Source organism: Bison bison, unplaced genomic scaffold (assembly GCF_000754665.1).
Source record: "Bison bison bison isolate TAMUID 2011002044 unplaced genomic scaffold, Bison_UMD1.0 scf7180017864198, whole genome shotgun sequence".
In the NCBI taxonomy this organism is placed as follows: Eukaryota; Metazoa; Chordata; class Mammalia; order Artiodactyla; family Bovidae; genus Bison; species Bison bison.
This window is the reverse complement of record NW_011494770.1, coordinates 2,255,081-2,273,864: the sequence shown is the minus strand read 5'-3', so window position 1 is coordinate 2,273,864 and position 18,784 is coordinate 2,255,081. Positions and strand designations below refer to the sequence as shown.

General features: G+C 41.3%; 1 protein-coding gene across 1 annotated transcript in view; it reads left to right on the top strand.

Annotated features, from left to right (window-relative positions):
- The first annotated feature begins 740 nt into the window (after positions 1–740).
- Positions 741–18,784, top strand: part of HECA (headcase homolog (Drosophila)) — a 91,751-nt gene continuing 73,707 nt past the window's right edge. Inside the window, 2 exon segments of the mRNA XM_010844301.1 lie at positions 741–746; positions 1,372–1,429. Coding sequence (XP_010842603.1) covers positions 741–746; positions 1,372–1,429 — 64 coding nt within the window.

Genomic DNA, 18,784 nt, shown 5'->3' with positions numbered 1-18,784 from the left:
TCCATATCTGAGGTTCAACATCTGCCTATTCCACCAATCATGGATTATATACAATACTGTAGTATTTCTATTAAAGATATTTGTATGTAAGCGGACTTGTGCAGTTCAAACCCCTGTTGTTCAAGGGTCAACTGTAATTATATTTCAGGCATGCCTACTCTCTGCTCTGTTAGAATGTTTTACAAGACTCGACTCAACCCAACTCTAAATCAGACATGAGAAAGGAGGGACAGGAAAGCTGAGAATGAAGATCTGAGGCCCAGAATGATTCGCTGAATGGGTTCAGGTGTTTTCAGGGGCTTTTTAGGCAGTGACTCATGAAGCAGAAGAGGGGGAGAAAGGGAAAGAATAAAAATAGGCTCCCCAAAGAAACTTAACTAATCTCTCTTTTAGGATCTGCCAAAGTCCAAGACAACTCTCCATTTTGGGCTAAATTATGGGTTTCTTTTGGAGAAGGAAATGGCAACCCACTCCAGTATTCTTGCCTGGAGAATCCCATGGACAGAGGAGCCTGGTGAGTCTATAGTCCATGGGGTCGCAAGAGTTGGTCACGACTTAGCGACTAAATCACCACCACCATGGGTTTCTTTTAAGTACAATAAGACAAAAACTGAAGAACATCAAGAGGCAAAGAACCATAAAGGGGTTTCTCTTCTTTGTATTCACCATCAAATCAAATATTAAATGTTCAGGCATCACCTATACCTGAGGGCTTTCACCCCTCAGCCCAAAGTGCAATGATGAAGGTGATAGTAATAGCTACCATTTATTAAATTTTTAGTCTGTATTTAGCAAGGTACTAAGCACTTCACATGCATTATTTAATCTTTACAACATCCATGAAGTAAGTATTAATAAAAGTATTATTATTCTTCACACTTTATATTCTGAGGCTAAGGGAATCTCGGAGAAGGCAATGGCACCCCACTCCAGTACTCTTGCCTGGAAAACCCCATGGATCGAGGGGCCTGGTGGGCTGCAGTCCATGGAGTCGCTAAGTCGGACAAGACTGAGTAACTTCACTTTCACTTTTCACTTCCATGCTTTGGAGAAGGAAATGGCAACCCACTCCAGTGTTCTTGCCTGGAGAATCCCAGGGACGGGGTAGGCTGGTGGGCTGCCGTCTATGGGGTCACACAGAGTTGGACATGACTAAAGTGACTTAGCAGCAAGGGAATCTAGTAACTTCCTCAAGTTACTCAGCTAGGAAGTAGCATAACTGGGAGTCTGAGCTCTCTGTCCACTATTCTACATTGTTTTCAAGAAGTTTACAATCTAGTTAGGAAGATAAAATAAATGCACATGAAATAGTTGGTCTAGTGGTTGTCTCTATGTTCCATTCAGGGCATGTGAATCACCTGGAGACCCTAGCAAAATGCACTCGGTGTTTCAGTACGTCTGGAGCCAGGCACAAGAGACTGCAGATCAGGTAAGCTCCTAGGTGACATCAGTTCTGCTGGCCCCTGGCTAGGCACTGAGAAACAGGGGTCATCTGTGGACCACTTCAGTGAGTGTGAATGAGTATTAAATTTGCTCAGTAGTGTCTGATTCTTTTCAAGTCCATGGGGTTCTCCTCTGCCCATGGGACTCTCCTGGCAAGAATACTGGGGTACGTTGCCATTTCCTCCTCCAGGGGATCTTCCTGATTCAGGGATTGCATTGAAAGAAGATTCTTTACCATCTGAGCCACCAGGGAAGCCCTGTGGAATTCTGAAACTACCCTTAATTCAGGATTTTTGATTAAATAGATTCACTTTAAAAAAATGGAAATACATTGTTTTAAATTTTATTGATTTTTTTTCTAGAATAAGTGATAAAGTGCACAGATCTTATCTGTACAGTGCCATGGATCACACATACACGCAGATAATTACCACCCATATTAAGATACATAGCTTTTCCAGCCCTAGAAGGCTCGCTCTTGCCCTTTCTCAGTGAATATCGCTCCCTCAGGTAACCACTGTTTTGACATCTATCCCCATAAATCAGTTTCGACTATTTTTGAATTCATACAAGTGGAATTGTATAGCACGCATTCTTTTTTGTCTGCCATCTGTGCTGATCACAGCCTCTGAGAGATTCATCCATATTATTGTATGTAGCAGTAGTTTGTTCTTTTTTCATTAGTGTACGCTGTTGTTCAGTTGCTAAGTCATGTCTGACTCTTTTCCAGCCCATGGACTGCAGGATTCCCTGTCCTTCACTATCTGCCAGAATTTGGTCAGATTCATGTCCATTGAGTTAGTGATGCTATCTAATCATCTTATCCTCTGCCACCCTCTTCTCCTTTAGTGTATAGCATTCCAATATACTAATATTCCCGGAGAAGGCAATGGCATCCCACTCCAGTACTCTTGCCTGGAAAAATCCCATGGACGGAGGAGCCTGGAAGGCTGCAGTCCATGGGGCCGCTGAGGGTCAGAGACGACTGAGCGACTTCACTTTCACTTTTCACTTTCATGCATTGGAGAAGGAAATGGCAACCCACTCCAGTGTTCTTACCTGGAGAATCCCAGGGACGGGGGAGCCTGGTGGGCTGCTGTCTATGGGGTCACACAGAGTTGGACACGACTGAAGTGACTTAGCAGCAGCAGCATACTAATATTCCATAGTTTATTTATCCATTTTACTGTTGATAGAAATTTAGTCTGTTTATATTTTGAAATTAAAAATAAAACGTACTTATCTTTTGGTGGGTATATGTATAGTATTATTGGATCATAGAGTTGACAGAAATTTGCTTTTGAACTATATTTATAAAAGGGAACTTTTATTATGGGCTCGAGGTGCTAGCTATTTTTTCTAAATGCACAGTAAATATTTACATTAGTAATATTAATAACACAATAAAATACTAATAACTGTTAACAATAACATTACCTATGTACCACTGAAATTTTCACATAAATTTTCCACATATGCTATTTTGGAAAACACTGATAAAGCAGAAAAAAAAGCATGGGCTTTGGAATTAGACAGTCCTGAGCTAGACTCCTGGCTCTGCTGTTTTCTATAGCTGTGTGCTTTTGGTCAACTAATTTGCATATTAATTTATATGCATATATATATAATATATATATATATTTATAATCTCTGAGTCTCACATTAATGAACTGTAACATTATGTTAATAGATAAATCTTACGGAGATAAAGGTTGAGGAAATGAGCCCAAAGCTGGAGCCCAAAGAGTACACATTTGTATGATTCCATTTATATAGAATATAGTAATAAGCAAAATGAATCTTCGCTTTTAGAAGTCAGGATAGTGGTTACTTTTGAAAGGAAGTAGTGATTGGAAGAAAGCCAAAGGGAACCTTCTGAGGTACTGGAAATTATTTATATCTTGATCTGGATAGTGGTTACACATATTCATCCATATATATTCAAACATATTTATATAAACATATACAACATAATGGGGGGCCTCACTGGTGGCTCAGATGGTAAAGAATCTGCTTTCAATGCAATCCCTGAATCAGGAAGATCCCCTGGAGGAGGAAATGGCAACCTACCCCAGTAGTCTTGCTTGGACAATTCCAAGGACACAGGAGTCTCACAGGCTACAGTCCATGGGGTCACAAAGAGTCAGATGTGACTGAGGGACTAACACTTTCACTTTCATACAATATAATACTTGGGGTGCTTTTGGGGCACTGGTCAAGTTGCTTCTTGATCTAGGTGCTGGCTAAATAGGTGTGCTCAGATTGTGAAAATGCATTAGGCTAAAATTCATATGATGTGCTCTAGAGGTGGTTTCCTTCTCTGTAAAAATGGGGATAATAATAAAAATAGTCTACTTCAGAAATTTGTTGAACAAAGTCTAATAAATGTCTGCTCAGTAAATATTAGTTCCTTTGCTCATATTTCCCCATGGATTGAGAGGTGCAGCCAAAAGAAGAATTAGAACTCATGATGCTCCATGAAAAAACATTCACTTCATCATACTCACATTTTACTTAAAAAATGATTTAGGGTAGAAATGACAAACAGGGATTGACTGGAAGAAGTGCAATTTCCAGATTCATTGATGGGGATCTTATCAGTCAGGGTGCTCCAGAAAAACAGAATCAATAGGAGATACATCCATGCATATTGATGCCTTCGAACTGTGGTGCTACAGAAGACTCTTGATATTCCCTTGGACAACAAGAAAATCAAACCAGGCAGTCTTAAGGGAAATCAACCCTGAACACTTGTTGGAAGAATGATGCTGAAGCTGAAACTCCAGTATTTTGGTCACCTGATGCGAACAGCTGACTCATTGGAAAAGTCCCTGATGCTGGGAAAGATTGAGGGAAGAAGGAGAAGAGGACATCAGTGGATGAGATGGCTGGCTGGATGGCATCACCAATGCAATGGACATGAACTTGGGCAAACTTCAGGAGATGGTGAAGGATAGAGAGGCCTGGTGTGCTGCAGTCCACACAACAATATCCATGCATATATAGAGAGACTTATTTTGAGTCAGCTTATGTGATTGTGGGTGCTGGTAAGTCTGAAATTTGTAGGGCAGGCCAGTAGGCTGGAAACTCAGGCAGGACTTCTAGGTTAAAGTCTTGAGACAGAGTTCCTTCTTCTGTGGATAATCAGTCTTTGCTTCAGCTGACTGTACAAGGCCCACCCACATCATGGAGGGTAATCTCTTTTACTTAAAACCAACTGTTTATAAATATTTATCACCTCTAAAAAAATACCTTCAAAGCAACAACTACACTCATATTTGGGTATCATAGGTCAGCCAGTTTGACACATAAAATTAACCATCGCAGAATCTATAAATTTAAGTTTAAAGTTTAAGACAGTCAGTGATGGGCTCTGCTTGAATAGCCCTGATTAAATATTTAGTCAGAGCACATTAATCTTCTTGTAGATATTTATATCCATTCCAAGAGATACATGATCTTATGCTTTAATGTTGCATGGGCCACAGACAATGACACTAATCTTGACAGAGGAATCTTCATTATGAAGGAGACTAGATATCTTCCTCACAGCAAGAATATCAGATAGCTAACTAAGTCTTCAGGAATTCTCCAAAATCTTTTCAGATCATATCTCACAGAAAACTATCTCCTACTAAAATACTGGATACAATGGTATCCTTCTGCCAATGAAAGGGTTGAGTTCCACAAGTGTACTGCTTTTTGTTGTTGTAAATTGAAAAATATTTCCCCCAAATAGTCTTATAAATGATAGTTATTATGTTCCCTTCACCAGGGGATCTTTCTGCCTGGGTCTCCTGCACTGCCAGCAGATTCTTCACTGTATGAGCCACCAGGGAAGTCAATTATGTTCCCAGGCTCACAGAAAAACCTAGATAGATAGAGCTATAGATCTATTTTCTATCTATAGGAAAAACTAGTTAGATCTCCATTTGTATAATTTTAACCATTCCTTTAGGTAATTAGCTTCACAATTCATTTGCAGATTGCCTAGTCCCCTTTCTCAGACCTCTTGAAGGTGCTGGAAATGAGTGATCAGGTGCTCCCACCACAAAGGTCCAAGGAGAAGTTCAATGAACAGAAAAAATTGTTTAACTGACACATGGATTTTGAGATTATGTCTGCCCCACAGAATTATTTCATTTTGATTGATTGCTTAAAAACAAAAGCAGTTATTGACACATAAGGGCTTCCCTGATGGTTCATACAGTAAAGGATCTGCCTGCAATGTGGGAAATGGGTTTGATCCCTGGGTTGGGAAGATCCCCTGGAGAAGGGAATGGCAACCCACTCCAGTATTCTTGCCTGGGAAATCTCATGGACAGAGGAGCCTGGGGGGCTACAGTCCATAGGGTTGCAAAGAGTTGTCATGACCGAGCGAATGAGCACACATTGACATTTAAAAATCAAGAGATTTCTCAGAAATACACAGATTCCTGAATTTTCTTGAAAATAAAGCAAAACAGAGATCTGGTGAAACTAGACTGAGATTATGACATGGAAGATATTGGCGGAAACCAAGTAACAGAAGCCCCTGAGTCATGCTCCCCAGCTCAGCAGAGCACTCCCTGGCTGACTTCACTGCTAGTGACCAGAGTGGTCCGGCAGGCAGCTGAGTTGTGTGACCTCTGTCCTAGAGACACTCTGACACCTTGCTGAGGGCTCTGTCGTGGATCCAGTGACTGGCTGTCAGTGGGGCTTTATGGTCTCTATTTTTCTCCTCCTGTCTGCCAAGTAGATACACAGCACTTAGGGTCCCTGCCCCAAGGGACACTTGCTGCCCAAATCTTTCTCCATGACTGGAGGAAGAGGCTTAAATTCTTACACCCTTGGGGCTGTGGGGAGGAGGGTCGCTATCCTTCCTTCCCTTTCTTACTAGTCTGCTGGCTTTTCTCTCTTGTCTCCATTTCTTCTTTCTGCCTTTCTTCTCCCCCTTCTTTCATCCTCCCTTGTCTTCTTTCTGTCTTCTCTCATCTCTCTCTCCTTACTGTCATCCTAGCAGGGAATTCCTCCCCCAACTCTGCAAGCACTTCCCCTCCTCCATCTCCCGGGGAGAACCTCCGTGGCTGCAACCAGGGTGAGGAGTGGGTAGTGGAGCAAGGCTGGGGCCAGGGCTGTGGGTCTGCATTTAGAGCAGGGGTCCTGGGGTGCAGGCTGAGGGCTGAGGGTGGAAGAGTTGAGCCAGGACCATTTCCCCTTATTTTCCAGCCCTTCTTTTTGGGAGTTCCTTCTCCTAAAGGCTCCCCAATTGGCTCAGACAGTAAAGAATCTGCAGGGAATGCAGGCGACCCTGTTTGATCCCTGGGTTGATCCCTGGGTGGGGAAGATCCCCTAGAGAAGGGAACGGCTACCCACCCAGTGTTCTTGCCCGAAGAATTCCATGGACAGAGGAGCCTGGTGGCCTGCAGTCCATAGGGTCAGAGTCAGACATGACTGAGCAGCTAACATTTTCACTTTATCTTCTTAAAGGTGAATGGGGAGGAGGCTTTAGCCAGAGAAGGTTCTCTTTTGCCTCCTTCCTGATGCCTCCTTCTTATCTTGCCATTCTTCTAGCCTATTCTGTCCCTGCTCTGTCCCTCCCACTTACAAACAGTCCTGCGCACCTTGCCCCCTCACCCCAGCCCTCAACACAGGGGACTTGGCATGTGCACCGGAGGATAAATAGGGTACTCGTGTACCTGTGTCCATCTCTGGAAGGAAGAGGGATGTTCTGAGAAACCCTGGAAGGGAGACCCCTTCCTGAAGCAACTTCATGAGGTACAGTATCCCACTGTGTGCTGAGGGGTAAAGGAAGACACCTTTACTTTACATATTTACCCCACATTCCTGGAGCTTTGTGTCCCGTCACCTTATGCAGATGTGTTTCAATTAAGTAAATTATATGATCATTAAAAAATGCCGAACAAAGCTAAGGAAATAGGTCCTCAAGTCCAGTCTTCTTTCCTTCTGTGCCTATCATGCCAGAGTTCCTAGCACTATAGAAAGGGCCTTTAAAAATAGTTACTAATCATTGCATAGTATAGGGAAACAAAGACTGGCCAGATGTTTCAAACACAGTGTTTATTTTAATTTAGTCAAAATAAATCTGGGCACCGTTATCTTCTCTTAACTCCAAGTGCATAATCAACACATGTGGCAAGATAGTGCCTGTATTACAATGATCAAATGGACAATTTACACTGTTAGTATTCAATTAACATCCCCAAATGTTTATTAAATGCTGACATATTGATGGAGCTATGATTAGACTCTACATAAAATAAATTAATCAGACAGGTAACTGCTCAGGCACCATTTACTATTCAAAGTAAATAACACAGCTAATAAGACACACGAAACAATGACATTAGTCTGATAAGCATGCATTTTCAGAAATGACTGGGCTCATTCCATTTTACCACCAACTTCTGTGGAAATAGTAACTTCATCAAAGCTATGTTGGCTATAACTGGATTGGATTTTTAACAATATTTGTATAAAATACATATATAAATAAGTATTTTTCTATATTTGCATAGAGACTGTAGCATTTTTAATTCCCATTTTTCAGAAAAGAATAAAATAATTGTTAAATCAAGTTTTATGAATCCTCTAATTCTCTTTGTTTCTGTTTTTTTTTTTTTTTTCAGTAAGAGAGGAGTGGAACCAGGAAAGCCTTTGAGAGGGATATAAGTTGAGTGTTAAAAGAAGAGTATATGCTTGCTATGATGACATGAATTATGAACGTTTTTTTTAAAAAGTTTATTGGCGTATAGGAATGAAGTTTATTTCAGAGGAAAGAGGAGAGAGAAAAAAGGTCTAAAAACAGTGGACAACTTAGTGTAGCTCAGTTTTCTGGAGTGCAGGATGGGAGAAGCATGTCAAGGATGAGTCTAGCAAGGCAAGCAAGCATCAGATCACATTCTAGGATCTAATGTTTCATTTGAAGATGTTGGTGCTTCATTCTACAGCCAACAGAGTCCACTTAAAGCTCCAGTGTCAAGATGAGACTCTAATAAGTAAACACTGCTTCCAGAGAAGTGGACAAACCAAAAGGCAAGGGCTCAAACTAAGGCAGTGGCTGTCAGGACAAAGAAACCAGAAATGACGGAAATGTTAGGGAGATAAAATGATTAGGGCTTGGGGTGCTTCCTTGGTGGTCTAATGGTTAAGAATCTGCCTGCCAGCTCAGGGGACACAGGCTTGATCCCCCGTCCAGGAAGATCCCACATGCTGCAGGGGGATGAGCCCTGCAGATGTGCTGAGCCACAACTACTGAGCCCATGTGCCACAGACGCAGGCTGAAACCTGTATGCCAAGAGCCTGTGCTCTGCAACAAGAGAAACTACCTCAAATGAGAAGCCCATGCACAGCAACGAAGAGAACCCCTGCTTGCTACAACTAGAGAAAGCAGCAACAAAGACTCAGCACAGCCAAAATAAATAAATAAATCTTAAAAAAAAAAAACAAAAACGATTAGGGTTGGACACCAGGTGGATGTGGGGAGTGAGAGAAAAGGAGACTTACAGAACAATCCAAGTTTCTGGGTTGGTTAAGAAGTCAGGATTGTGCTTGGCTAGGAAAGCTGGCAGTACAGTCCATCTACAGATTGTGATGTGGGCAGGGCTGTAGCCTCCTCCTAGCTTTCTGTCCAACTTTCTTCAGCGTGGGCCTTCATCCACATGTTGTCATCTTGTTACTATGAGAAGCGTATGCTGTCACATCTGTGGTCCAGGCTGGATGCAGAAGAGGGGCCAAGAAGAAAAGGCTGAGTCTGCCCCCATTTAATGACATCCCCAGGAATCCTTGAAGAAATGACTGATTCTGGGGCTGGTATGTGTGTATGCTAAGTAACTTCAGTCGTCTCTGACTTGTTGCGACTCTATGGACTGTAGCCTGCCATGCTCCTCTGTCCATGGGATTTTCCAGGCAAGAATACTGGAGTGGGTTTGGGATCTTACCCACCCAGGGATCAAATCTGTGTCTTCTGCAATTCCTGCATTTCAGGCTGATTCTTTACTGCTGAGCTACCTGGGAAGCCCCATTTAAAGGAACTTTCCTGGATGTCCCGTCCCTGTTACTATAATATGCACTAGTCAGAACTAGTCTGACTGTTAGCCACCCTTAGTTGCAAGGGAGTTTTTATTGCCTCTCTGAACTAAGTAGTGGTTTTATTGGTGAAGAATGGATTTTGGGTGAGCAACAGATGCATTTTCTACAGGTGATGAGGTAGACATTGGTTTCATACTCTGAGGCAGGAAATATAGAATGAATAGCAGACCTGAATAGAAAGACAATGAGTTCAGTTATGGATGTGCTGTTTCAGGTGACTGTGAGTCATCAGTTGTGATATACAGCTGGCATCTGAGAATCATGAAGAAACATGGCTGATGATAATTTTAGCAATCCTTAGCCTGTAAATGGCAATTGGCCTTTCTCAGCATAACAATCATTATTATTGATTTTATGCCTGGTGCCCTAGGTGTCAAAGCAGATTGATTCCTAACAGCAATAGTCTTCAAACAGGGGAACTCCTGATCATAGGAGAATTTCCAAAGGGCATCTGAGATAGTTTTGAGGGCATCAACTTCCAGGTTCTCAATTCCCGTACATATTCTGACTTGAAATTGATCAACTTGAGAAGTGGTAGCTCTGTTTATGAAGGTTCTTCATTATGAATATTCCTTTTCCCAAAAGTTCTCTTCCCCCTTGAAAGGGAAAAATGCACTTCCACTCAGTTGGAATTTCATACTACATCACTTAACTACAGATTTGTTATAAGAAATAGCATTATTTTCTTGTTTCATGACTTATTGTTAAAAATGAAAAAAATTAATTCTATTACCAACATGACTGAGTGACTTCACTTTCACTTTTCCCTTTCATGCATTGGAGAAGGAAATGGCAACCCACTCCTGTGTTCTTGCCTGGAGAATCCCTGGGACAGGGGAGCCTGGTGGGCTGCCGTTTATGGGGTCGCACAGAGTTGGACACGACTGAGGTGACTTAGCAGCTACATAATTTAGATCTCATCTTTACTACTCTAGCAACCTGTTTTATAAGATGTTCTTCATAATTTATTTATCAATAGTTTCTATAATATTTCTTAGATGTATATATTAGTTGATTTGTTTGAACAGAAACTGAAGTCAGAGTTATTCTGAAGAGAGTAATTCTGAAGTGACTATTTTTGCCGAGTTGATTTTCCACAAATTCAGTGACCTAAATCTGCTGTTTTAGCTCATCAAAGTTTTGACAAAAATATCGTGGCTCAGTGGTAAAGAATCCACCTGCCACTGCAGGAGACATAAGAGAAGTGGGTTAGATCCCTGGGTCAGGAAGATCCCCTGGAGTAGTAAATGTGTACCCAATCCAGTATTCTTGTCTGGAAAATTCCATGGACAGAGGAGCTTGGCGGGCTACAGTCCATGGGGTTGCAAAGAGTCAGACACGACCAAGCCTCTCAGCAGGCACACACACATACACGCAAAATACTTAAAACATGTGATGAGATAAAAATAATTTTATTAAAAACTATGCCTGTGCAAAGTTATATTAAAAATGAAAGATTTTTATTTTATCAACCCGTTTTGAATATATCTTATGTTAGAAAGTACCTCTAAGTAGAAACTAGCATGTATAATTAATAGCCTTTTGATAAGTCTTGGCAAGCTTTCCTCGTGAAAGACCTAATAACTGAATAAAAATTCTGTTGCAAGCCATGTGGTTTCCAATTCTTTTTGTCCAGCAAAATTGAAGGCAGGTCTAATCAAGTCATCATTTGATAGAACATGAAACAGAATTTTATAATAAATCACTAGGTGCTCTTGACATAGAATGAGTTCAAAGAATTGAGTGACTGTGTTTCAGCAAAATCTTTTCTATCTGCATATATTTTTCTCAACAAAATTTCTCAGTCCCCACATTTATAAAATTGAAAAATAGAAATAAAACAATGCCAAATCTTTATCATATTAGTAATAATATTCATGAGTGAATATATGAACTAACTTTAGAAACATGCCCTTATTCACCTCATTAAGAGCAGCATTTCCAAAGAAAACTTTCTTCTGGTTTAATGATTATCTAAAGTGTCAGCATTTTGATTTTTTTGATCAACTGTGTACTAGTAATTATAATGACAGAAAATTTTAACATTTAAGGGATTGTGGGCACAGAAAGTAAAAAAAATTTCCATTTATATACACATTTCCCTTGCAGATAGTATAATATGGCGATCTAGAAAAGACCCGAGCATAGAGTGATATTCCATTTGGATAAATTCATGTGGAAGAGGTTGAATGGATTTAGCAAGGGATAAAGTAAAATTTCTGACTGCTAAATGGAATTACTTGCTCAGATCTTTTAAAAACAGACATGTGTGGGTATCAAATCACTACTATATTTAGATTTCATCAGCTGCTTTTAAAAGACTGAGGTAACAATTGTAAGAATGTATCAATATTTAATGCACAGTGGAAATTATATTCTTTGCAACTATTAAACCTTATCATAGCAAGTACTCCTAGAATCAGGTTGCCAAGAGACTAAGGACAAATTAGGGCTTTTTGGACCTACTCTGGTGGTAGAAGAGCATCAGGATCAGGACTGATGCTGAAGCTGAAACTCCAATACTTTGGCCGCCTGATGTGAAGAACTGACTCATTGGAAAAGACCCTGATGCTGGGAAAGATTGAAGGTGGGAGGAGAAGGGGATGACAAAGGATGAGATAGTTGGATCGCATCACTGACATGATAGACATGAGCTTGAGTAGGCTCTGGGAGTTGGTGATGGACAGGAAGGCCTGGTGTGCTGCAGTCCATGGGGTCGCCAAGAGTTGGACATGACTGAGTGACTGAACTGAATTGAACTGGTGTGGAACAGGAGTTATTCGAATCTTTCCAAATAAATGGCAGGATGAAAAGATAGGTTTGCCATGTTCTGGTTTTGTAGCCTTAATAACAGCCTTAATAATTTCCATGTAATAAATATAGTATCAAGATTGCTATTGCTGCATACCACTGCTAGGATGACTCACTCTTAATGCTATTATTAACATTACAACCCTCTCTACAGTGAAATCTGGGTAAAGTGGCTGCCTGTTTGTCACTCTAAAGTGGCAATACACCAAATGGTAATTTTGTAGGCTGCAAGGTGGAAAAACTGAATTCAACTTACTGGGTGCCTTATCATGAACATGTGATTTGGACTTAAAGGATCATCTGAAAAAAAAAAAAAAAAGATTATCTAGCTCATTTGCTGTTTTGTTTCTCATGGAACACATTTATTTTTTTAAATGTATTTATTTATTTTTAAAAATGTATTTATTTATTTATTGGAGGATAATTGCTTTACAATATTGTATTGGCCTCTGCCACACATCAACACGAATCAGCCACAGGTACATACATACATATGCACACTCCCTCTTGAATCCCCCTCCCGTCTCCAACCCCATCCCACCCCTCTGTTGTCACAGAGTACTGGACTGAGCTCCCTGTATCACACAGCAAATTCCCATTGCTATCTATTTTACATATGGTAATGTATATGTTTCCATTGAAGGCCGATTGCTTTACAATGTGTTGGTTTCTGCTGTACAACAGTGTGAATCAGCTATAAGTGTACATATATCCCCTCCCTCTTGAGTGACTACATTTAAATAATCAAGACAGATCTGATCATTAGTACTGTATCTTAAGGATTTTTCTTGTATCCTGATAAAACTACACAAATAATAGGCTATAGATAACAAAAAGGCCAGCCTCTTTTTAAGCCTGTGATGTCCCAACAAACAAAATAGCACATATCATGCACATTTTTCGTATAGTGAGGTTCATCTGTAGACTTGAATCTGAATACATTTGTGATCTGAATATGCAGGTTATTGATAAAGGACGTTTTTGAGGAGACTATTTCATGAAAGAATGAAAGACAAATCCTCTCCAGTGGTCAGAAAAGAGAAAAGAAAGGTGTTCATTTGAAATGGAGCAGGACCGTATGGTCCTTGCCCGCCTCTCCCCACCCCTCCATGTTCTCTGCCTGCCTTTTGCCTGTGGAAAACTTTAGTCAAAGAATAGGTTTAATCAGGGAAGTGAGAAATGCTGAAACAAAGGAAAACAGTCAAAGGAGACTAAATAATAATAATGTAGTCAGTAAGCATAGTCAAGGACCTTTAGTTCTTTCTCAAGGGCTATAGATAATATTCTGAGCCATATCCTGTGAGCTGTTTTATAGATACTAAAACACCAGGTGAAGTTAACCACGTGATGACCAGACAGTACCCAGGACATGAGTTGCCACAATTCTGAGAACTGACTGCAAAGAAATGGCAACAAGTGCACCCCGGAACTGAAGACTGCTGCTGCTACTAAGTCGCTTCAGTCGTGTCCGACTCTGTGCGACCCCATGGACTGCTTCCTACCAGGCTCCTCCATCCTTGGGATTTTCCAGGCAAGAGTACTGGAGTGGGGTGCCATTGCCTTCTCCAGGAACTGAAGATTAACTGTACCTAAAACAACCAAGATGTTGCTAGTCAGACCACTGATGACCAATTTGAAGATGACTGTTAGAGATGACTGTGCTGTTTCTGCATGTTGCCCCCCTCCCCTGACTCTGCCTATAAATGCTCTCACTCTCTGCTTGTCAGCGGGGGAATTGGCCTTGGACAGATGTCCACAACCCTCCCCGCCAGTTGCCGGCATCTGAAACAAAGAAAACTTTCCTTTCCACCAACTCGGCCTGTGTACTGGATTGCGAGCAGCTGGACCCCCCACGCATACCTTTCAGTAACACTTTCTGTATTAAATAAATGAAGTGCTCTGAGTCTTAGCCGTAGCGCCACTGTTCACAGTGGAGGCTCTAAGCAGGGTTAAATGGGGTAGGAAGTTACTGAGATGAAGAAGGACCTTTTCCTTTGCATACTTCTGTATTTCTGCCCCCAGCCTCTATTTCTGTCTCTTTTTCTCTCACACAAAGACACACACAGACACACTCCACACACATTTTTATCTTTACCCAGTTTTGGGAGGCAAAGTCACTCCATAGCTAAGTTTGGACTTTGAAGTCAAGCTCCACTGTGGCCTAGTTCTTGGACTCTGCTAACACCGCTTAACTCATCTGACTTTCAGCTAACGCACTGAGAATTATTATGACTCTACCAGCCTCTTAGTGTTGTTGAGGGAGTGAACAAAGTAATATCTATGAGCTACTCAGTGCAGAGCATGACACATAGTAAATTCTCATTAAACAGGAGCTATTTCTTTTATTCTCAGAGAACAATTACAGACCACAATGTGAAATTGTAGTGGACAGAAATTATGTCTAAATTTTTAAAGAGCTCATTTTTGGAGGAAATAACATTAAGAATAAGCATATACGGAGGTTACTATCAGAGCATTTGTAAATATCTCATGATAAAATAACAAGAAAATGGTGTTTACTATCAGCCCTAAAGTTCAAGTCTATATTTGGTAGTTAACCTTAATGCCTAAAAGTAGCATCAGCTCTTTTAGTCCACTGCCAAGACATTAAATATATTAAAAAATACATTAAATAGTTTATAATGTTGTGATAAAAATGTAGAACTCATATTCAAGGGGGAAAAGCCTGAAAAAGTAAAAGAATTTTTTAAGCATTGAAAAGGGCTCTCTGCGGGGATAGCGGTTAGAGGGCTGGTTGCAAGTTCTGCATATTAAGTAAAGATCTTTTTGTTTCTTGCCCTGAAGCTGTGGAAGAAGAGAGATTTTTTTCAAAGGAGATTCAAGAAGCAACTATAGAAAAAGGAGTCATCTATTCCTATGGAACTTAATCCTCCCCGCCAAAAGCGACAGGGATGGTTGACATAGTTCTTTCCAGGAGGATGTGAGCAGGACCTAAGATTCAGGAAAACACAGGAGCATTTGGAGCTGAGAAGTTGAGTGAGCCACAGCAGCATCCAGGAAAAGAGCAGGGGCCCACTGAGGCTGGGGGGAAGAATAGACAGAAGGTGAGGTGGGCCAGAAGGAAGTTACTGATCTTGTGGTCTTGCAACCAAGACACATCTCCTTGGGAGACTGTCTTTGGGGTCAGGTGAGCAAAGAGAAATCACAGTTTTTAGTAGGCAGAGCAAAGGGTGAAGAATCACAGATCAAACCAGGAGTCAGAGCTTTGGGACCTCACCCAGAGGGCCTGGCATTCAAGGATGGGTTTAGCATTGCCTATAAGTGGACGTGAATGCCACAGTGATAGGAGGTATGAGGTAATTGGGTAGTCAAAGGTACCAATGAGGTAACAATGGTCTCCTGAGAAGAGGCCAAAAATCTAGGGAAATTTGAGGAATTCTTGCAAAGTCATGACTACTTCAAAAGACAGAGTAATCTCGCCAGGTCAATCCTAGAACCCAGGATAAGACAAGGCTGAGGACCATGACTAAGGCTGAGGCTGTGTTGGACTTCCCTAGTGGTCCAGTAGTTGGGACTCAGAGCTTCCAATGCAGGGGAGTCAGTTCTATCCCTGGTCAGGGAACTAAGATCCTACATCCCTCACCGGGTGGCCAAAAAAAAAAGACTGAGAGTGTCCACATTCACCTGTGTCTGGACACACTGACCAGTCCTTTAATGAGAAAGTATGTGGTGACCACACGGAAATCATGCCTGTTTATTACTCTTTATAGGTTTTCAGTTTCAGTTCAGTCGCTCAGTCGTGTCTGACTCTTTGTGACCCCATGAACCGTGGCACTCCAGGCCTCCCTGTCCATCACCAACTCCCAGAGTTCACCCAAACTCATGTCCATTGAGTCAGTGATGCCATCCAACCATCTCATCCTCTGTCGTCCCCTTCTCCTCCTGCTCTCAATCTTTCCCAGCATCAGGGTCTTTTCAAATGAATCAGCTCTTCACATGAGGTGGCCAAAGTATTGGAGTTTCAGCTTCAGCATCAGTCCTTCCAATGAATATTCAGGACTGATTTCCTTTAGGATGGACTGGTTGGATCTCCTTGCAGTCCAAGGGACTCTCAAGAGTCTTCTCCAATACCACAGTTCAAAAGCATCAATTCCTCGGCACTCAGCTTTCTTTATAGTCCAACTCTCACATCCACACATGACCACTGGAAAAACCATAGCCTTGACTAGACAGATCTTTGTTGACAAAGTAATATAGAACACAAATATATGTCCACAGTAAAGGCTTGGCATATCTATAGTATAGCCTGGCTTCCTCTCAATTAATCTCAGTGTATTCTCAGTTCTCAAGATAAAGAGTTCTATTCAGATGTTTCAATAACATCTGATGTTTCAGTAACATCAGTTTCATTCAGAGGAAGCTGAATCAAAGTAAACAACTAAACTTCAATGATGAAGATGACCGTCAGCTTGGAAAGCAGCATGGTGCAATTGTAATCATAATAAGAGTACATATTTTGGAGTCAGCCAGATCTAGGTCTGAGACCCATCTTGAGCACTAGTTAGAGCTGTGGGCATATTTTTAACCCGTGCTGGCATTAATTCCTCAGGCACTATAATGACAACCTTGCAGGGTTGTTTGTCTTATAAGATTGAATGACCTTACACATGGAAAATATCTGGAACAAGGTAAGTGCCCAGTAAAAATAAATCCCTTTTGTAATGATTTTGGCCTTGTCAAGAAACATAGACCTAGATACAGGTCTGACAAGCACCCTTACAGCTATGACCCCTGTGCCAAGTTTTGCCAAATTGTTTAGGCTTCCAAAAGGGTCCTTAGGTCTCTGGAGTCAGACTTACTGGGCTCAGAACCATTCGGTGGTGGTATGAACTTGGAGGAACTGCTTATCCTCTCTATGATTTGGATTATTTACCTGTCAGTTAAGATGGTCATATGCACTTCACAGGGTTGTTTTGAGTGCTAAATGAAATACTTCACATAAGGCACTTGGAATGATCTAAGAAATGCAGACTTAGGTGAAGTCCATACAGATAGATTTTCCAGAATGTCAAGATCTGATGTAGCAGTCTCTAGAGCTCCCTGGATAAGCCTAAAGGCAGCACTGGAGAGAAGCATGTTGATTGCAAGGGCCCTACTAGTCCCTGTGGATGATTGTAAATAGGTCACAGTAACCTCCAAGGAAACATGGTAGCAGAGGTGCAGAACCTGGAATGGCCTCTTTTGCTCAAATATAATGCCCTCCATTAATGCCATCCACTTTCTTAAATTGAAGAAAGTAGAGAAAACCACTAGACCATTCAGATATGACCTAAATCAAATCCCTTATGACTATACAGTGGAAGTGAGAAATAGATTCAAGGGACTAGGTCTGATAGACAGAGTGCCTGATGAACTATGGACAGAGGTTCGTGACATTGTACAGGAGACAGGGATCAAGACCATCCCCATGGAAAAGAAATGCAAAAAAGCAAAATGGCTGTCTGAGGAGGCCTTACAAATAGCTGTGAAAAGAAGAGAAGTGAAAAGCAAAGGAGAAAAGGAAAGATATAAGCATCTGAATGCAGAGTTCCAAAGAATGGCAAGGAGAGATAAGAAAGCCTTCCTCAGCGATCAACGCAAAGAAATAGAGGAAAACAACAGAATGGGAAAGACTAGAGATCTCTTCAAGAAAATTAGAGATACCAAGGGAACATTTCATGCAAAGATGGGCTCGATAAAGGACAGAGATGGTATGGACCTAATAGAAACAGAAGATATTAAGAAGAGGTGGCAAGAAGACACAGAAGAATTATACAAAAAAGATCTTCATGACCCAGATAATCACGATAGTGTGATCACTCACCTAGAGCCAGACATCCTGGAATGTGAAGTCAAGTGGGCCTTTAGAAAGCATCACTACGAACAAAGCTAGTGGAGGTGATGGAATTCCAGTTGAGCTCTTTCAGATCCTGAAAGATGATGCTGTGAAAGTGCTGCACTCAATATGCCAGCAAATTTGGAAAACTCAGCAGTGGCCACAGGACTGGAAAAGGTCAGTTTTCATTCCAATCCCAAAGAAAGGCAATGCCAAAGAATGCTAAAACTATCATACATTTGCACTCATCTCACAGGCTAGTAAAGTAATGCTCAAAATTCTCCAAGCCAGGCTTCAGCAATACGTGAACTGTGAACTTCCTGATGTTCAAGCTGGTTTTAGAAAAGGCAGAGGAACCAGAGATCAAATTGGCAACATCCTCTGGATCATCGAAAAAGGAAGAGAGTTCCAGAAAAACATCTATTTCTGCTTTATTGACTATGCCAAAGCCTTTGACTGTGTGGATCACAATAAACTGTGGAAAATTCTGAAAGAGATGGGAATACCAGACCACCTGACCTGCCTCTTGAGAAACCTGTATGCAGGTCAGAAAGCAACAGTTAGAACTGGACATGGAACAACAGACTGGTTCCAAATAGGCAA